General features: G+C 24.1%; 1 protein-coding gene across 1 annotated transcript; it reads left to right on the top strand.

The window, feature by feature from the left end:
* Positions 1 to 649: 649 nt before the first annotated feature.
* Positions 650 to 5,271, top strand: LOC101496510 (protein trichome birefringence-like 19). Its single transcript, XM_004514364.3, has 2 exons — positions 650 to 1,205; positions 4,245 to 5,271. The coding sequence occupies exons 1-2, from the start codon at positions 702 to 704 to the stop codon at positions 5,049 to 5,051; spliced, it is 1,311 nt and encodes a 436-aa protein (XP_004514421.1). The 5' UTR covers positions 650 to 701; the 3' UTR covers positions 5,052 to 5,271.
* Positions 5,272 to 5,571: the final 300 nt, after the last annotated feature.

The raw sequence follows: 5,571 nt of genomic DNA, 5'->3' as shown, positions 1-5,571 counted from the left end.
TTATTATTATTATTATTATTATTATTATTATTATTATTATTATTATTATTATTATTATTATTATTATTATTATTATTATTATCATCATCATCATCTTGGATTTTTTAAATAAATAGATTCTAATAATCTAAAACACTCAATTAAAAGATAAAATATTATCAAAGATTGTTCTAACATATTAAAAAATAAAGATTGCTTTAACGAGTATTTGAATTTGGCACTCCAAACGAAAACTTACATTTAAAATATTATTATTGAAAAATTGATTTTTTTTTACATATTAACCCTTTCTAGATTAATTTTACCATAATCTAATTATTGCTATATAAAACTATTTTCTATATGAAAAAAGAAAAAAAAAAGTGAGAATATCATATACTATTCAAGTCTATTTTAAATAGTTTATATAAAAAATACTCAATTGCAACTGATCAAAGCAACTATTTATATATAAATCATCGGTATAAATTTTTTTTATTTTATCAGTCAATCACAATCACTAAATATATTTAAATTTTATCATAACCATTTCTATAATTATCATAACCATTTCTATAATTATGTCTATAAATGATTATAATATATTGCTCAATTAAAATTTTTTACACCAAAAGCTAATCTCTTATATAGACCAAAACTCATTTCATCTTTCCCTGTACCCATTTCTCTTGTGTTTCTCTCTTTTTCCATCCCTTCAAAAAATGAAGTTCCAAGACAAGGAACATCTATATGGGAACAACAACAACAAAAAACAAATAATCCCCAAAATTATTTTAATAGCAATATTTGTGATAATTATTGTTCTTGTCACCCCTTTATCTTATCCTTTGTTTGGTTCATCTGTACTCTTGATTAGGACCAAATCTAAGGCACCAAATTCAAATATTGATTTGATTGAGCAAGAAACTTTACCTTCAACATCTTTGAAAGAATGTGACATTTTTAATGGTGAATGGGTGCCAAATCCAAAAGCACCATATTACACAAACAAAACATGTTGGGCTATTCATGAACATCAAAATTGCATGAAGTATGGAAGGCCTGATTCTGATTTCATGAAGTGGAGATGGAAACCAAATGAATGTGAACTTCCAATTTTCAATCCTTTTCAATTTCTTGAAATTGTTAGAGGAAAAACTTTGGCTTTTGTTGGAGATTCAGTTGGTAGAAATCATATGCAGTCATTGATTTGTCTTCTATCAAGGGTAAGTTTCACTTCTTCATTTTCTTTTTAATATTTTAATTTGCAACCTCTAAAACTTGTTATCATCATTTTTAATTATTTGCTTTGTTCCCTTTTTATTTCTTAGATTAATTATAGTTGCTTTCGTGTTAAGTGATTTGATATTTTATTACATCTGATACAAAATTTGAGTTTAGTTATCATTACATTTTTGAAATAATTTTACACTATCAACACATCACAAATATTCATATACATGACTCTTAAGATAGTTATAGTATAAGGTAAATTTATTTAATAATTTATTGGTTGTAATTGATTTATTGTATAATTTTTTTTACACAAATGATATATAAATATTAAATTAAAAAAGTTTCAATCAATGATACACTATTCTCTTCAATGACAATTCATAGATATTTTAATTCACGTTGATAAAAAAAAAAAAAAAAAAAATAGTCATCAATGATGTTCTACCCTCTTTCACAAATGTCTAGTTTAAACTGTGAAGTAACCTCATGTATGGTTTGACAAATAAACTCTCAATTTCAGCACTCATTTAATTCAATTAATAAGGTTATGTCAACGAGGCCCATTTATGTGCTTCAGTCCATGTGTAATAATAAAGTCGACTTTAGAAAATATGTTACATTTTTTTTTTTGACAAATAAGTAAAATAAAATATGTTGCATATATTAAAATACAGTAGTAGTATGAAATACTAGTATTGTATTGTAGTCTTTTTTTTTTTACGGAAATACTATATCTATATCAAACCATTTGAACTAAAAGAAAATTGATATATTTAATCTAAATTTTGATAATTAAAAGTGAAGAAGTATATATTTTTTATATTTTTTAATGTTATTTTGTATAGAATAGAAAATAATTTTTTTGGGTACAAAATCAGAAAATTGTTTTAATTAATAAATAATTTTGACATATATCCTTATTTTTCATTAGTCTGATTACTTTATCTTAATGTAAGGATAAATAATTGATAAGGTAAGAGAAAATTTTCATGATAAAACTGACAATTAAATTGACAAAAAAAAAAAAAAATTGTATAAAAAGTGACAATTAAAAAAATTAACAGTTGAATTACTTCTTTTGAATTTGTCCTTTTTAAGTTTAACTTTTTTTAGAACACTTTTAATTTGTTCTCATAAATGGAAGAAAAAAAAAAACAAATGAATGAATGAATGAATAAGTTTAATAAATTTACCAATTTAATTATCACTATTTATTATTGGGTAATAGGAAACCTTAAGATACAGAGTGAATTATAATGACTTTTTTTCTTTCTAATTTAGAGTGATATATACAATATTAAATTTGAAGTAAAATTATTAATTTCACATTAAAAAATAAATAACACTTATTTTGGATAATCTTGTAACAATTATTGTTTAATGACTAAGTAAGTAGTATATAACTTTTACACATTTATTTAATTATATTTTACTATCATACTTTTTTTTACTCAATGTTATTTTGTTATATTGCATATAAAACATACCCCCCAAATAATTATATACTGAAATATGATTAAATTTATTTTGTAAATTTTTTTAATATAGATTTACATGAATGAATTTAGTTATATCAAAAAAGAAAAAGATGAATGAATTTTGTAAAAGAAGTTTTATAAGAATAAATTAAAATATCTGTTGGGAGAGAAAAAATATCTAAAGAAAAAGAAATAATATAAAAAACAAAAACTATATTTACAGTGTTGATTTATCTAATAAGTAATGATTATGAAGAAAGCATGCCAAATGGAATCTTTGCACGCTATGTAAACTCTGGCAATATCACCTTGAATGTTCTTTATGTCCCTAACAAGGCCACATGAACACACTCTCAACTCACTGCTTTTTTTATTTTTATTTTATTAATTAAATTCAGTTCTTGCTTTTCTTTACTTTCGAGTTACCTCCTAAAATATTGTTTATAATTAATTAATAAGTGCATCAGAAGATATAATTGAGTGACTAATGAAATTCAGTGAAAAATAACTTATTCATAAGAATTTGATTCTAAATTTTGACTAAATAATTTATGATTAGATTTTTCTATCTTCCATTGAAACTTCAATTATTATACTCTAATTCCTTTAAAAATCAAAGAATTAAAACAAAAAACTGAATCTTCTCATCTATTAAATATACAATTTATTTCAATAAAAACTTAAAATATACCTTCACAACACTCGTCCAGTTATTTCTAAAAAAATAAAATAAAAACACTGATCCAACTAGTCTCTGGGAGAACAATGTCTTCTAAATAAAATAATTGCAAATTTTACTCATAAAATATTTTTTTATGTATTTTATGAAATAATAACATGATGATATTTGATTGGATTAAATAAATTTGTAATCTCTTAAAATTATTATATTTTACTTTTAATCTCTAATTTTTTTCTGCACATTTTAGTTTTTATATATATTATTATTTTAAATTTTAATTTCTATAATATGGAGTAAAATTGAAAATTGTGATATTTACATAAACTAAAAAATACAAATTTTTTAATGAAAACTGATAGCAAAATTTAACAACTTTATATGAATTAAAAATTTATTGAACTCTATTGATTAGATTAGATGTCTGAACTACATATAAAGATTACATTCAATTTAAAATAATTATATGTGTTTGGTTTCAAAAGTTAGTATGCGTTGTTGTCTTTTATTGATTTTAATAAAGTTAAGTTGACAGTGAAATAGTTGTCGAATATGTAATCAAAAGACAAGACACCAAAAAAGCATGATGCTAACAATGGTTTGACAATCCAACTAATTTATCTCCTTTTTGGGCCTCACTTGTTGTTTTTATGTGAATACTGAATATTTGCCACTTCAATCTAATCCAATATGAAAGACCCATCACCCCCTAAACTATTTTATTTATTTAGTTTTAGTTTATAACAAAATTTTGGTGAGTAGGGTCAGAGAAAATTATTTTATTTTATTAAAAATTGTGTGTGCTTGTATTTTTTATTGTTAAAAAAATTGTTAAATCCCTAAAAAGAAAAAATAAACTTTGTTTTTTTCAGGTGGAATGGCCCATAGATGTATCATATACAAAAGATGATTATTTCATGAGATGGAGATACCCAAGTTACAATTTCACAATGGCTTTTTTTTGGTCACCTTTTCTTGTAAAAGCAAAACAAGAAAATTCAGATGGTCCAACTCACACTGGTCTCTACAATATTCACCTTGATGAATTTGATCATAAATGGACATCACAAATTGAAGGTTTTGACTATGTCATTATAAATGGAGGACATTGGTTCTTCAAACCAATGGTATTCTTTGAAAAAGGAAAAATTGTTGGATGTCATTATTGTCTCTTAGAAAATGTCACCGACTTAACAATGTATTATGGTTATAGAAAGGCTTTTAAAACAGCATTACAAGCCTTAAATAGTTTAGAAAATTATAAGGGTGTTACATTTTTAAGGACATTTGCACCATCACATTTTGAGAATGGGTTATGGAATGAAGGTGGAAATTGTTTGAGGACTAAACCATTTAAGAGTAGTGAAACAAGATTAGAGAGCACTAATATGGAATTATATATGATTCAATTGGAGGAATATAAAATTGCTCAAAAGAAGGCCAAAAAGAATGGTTTGAAGAAAGTTAGGTTGTTTGATACTACACAAGCTATGTTATTGAGACCAGATGGACATCCAAGCAGATATGGACATTTGCCAAATGAAAATGTTACATTATATAATGATTGTGTTCATTGGTGTTTGCCAGGACCTATAGACACATGGAACGATTTTTTACTTGAAATGTTAAAAACGGAGCGTGTGAAATTTAAGGGAGAAAAGAAACCTCAAATAGTTTGATAATTAGATAAATTATAAATTTATTGTATAATCTATCATTGTTGTCAATTTTTTATTTTATTTTGTAGAGATCAATTTTATTGTTTTATAATACAATTGATTATTCTTAGTAGTTAGGAAAACAAAAATTGAATCTTTTGTATAGTAGAATATGTTATATTATATGGGCTCTTTGTTTTTTGTGGTAGCAAGACATTAAACGTGTGGTAAGTTCAAAGTTTGTTTGTAGCTTCTAAAAATTCATACCATTTTTTATTGGAACGTGGTGCAAAAGTGTTGCTAAACATATTGCCTTGTGCAATTTGAGCCATTATACACAGCCTCAAAATCCTTATATGCTAGTTAAATTTTAATTTTTTCAAAATAAAACTTAAATTGTTCAATAAAAATTGTGATTTTTTATTAGTTTAAACTTCATGTACCTATCACGCATTTGTTTAGCTTTCATGGAATCACAATGAATTTTCACGTTGAGACATAAGCTTGATTTTGTAGCTTTGACTTTTTCACTTTAAATTTA

Source organism: Cicer arietinum, chromosome 2 (assembly GCF_000331145.2).
Source record: "Cicer arietinum cultivar CDC Frontier isolate Library 1 chromosome 2, Cicar.CDCFrontier_v2.0, whole genome shotgun sequence".
Classification (NCBI taxonomy): domain Eukaryota; kingdom Viridiplantae; phylum Streptophyta; class Magnoliopsida; order Fabales; family Fabaceae; genus Cicer; species Cicer arietinum.
This window is presented reverse-complemented; position numbering and strand designations above follow the sequence as displayed.

Bases quoted from the DNA above. Each gene is read 5' to 3' on its own strand.
- LOC101496510 (XM_004514364.3), top strand. From the start codon at position 702: ATGAAGTTCCAAGACAAGGAACATCTATATGGGAACAACAACAACAAA. The intron at 1,206-4,244 runs GTAAGTTTCACT...TGTTTTTTTCAG, and splicing joins TGATTTGTCTTCTATCAAGG to GTGGAATGGCCCATAGATGT.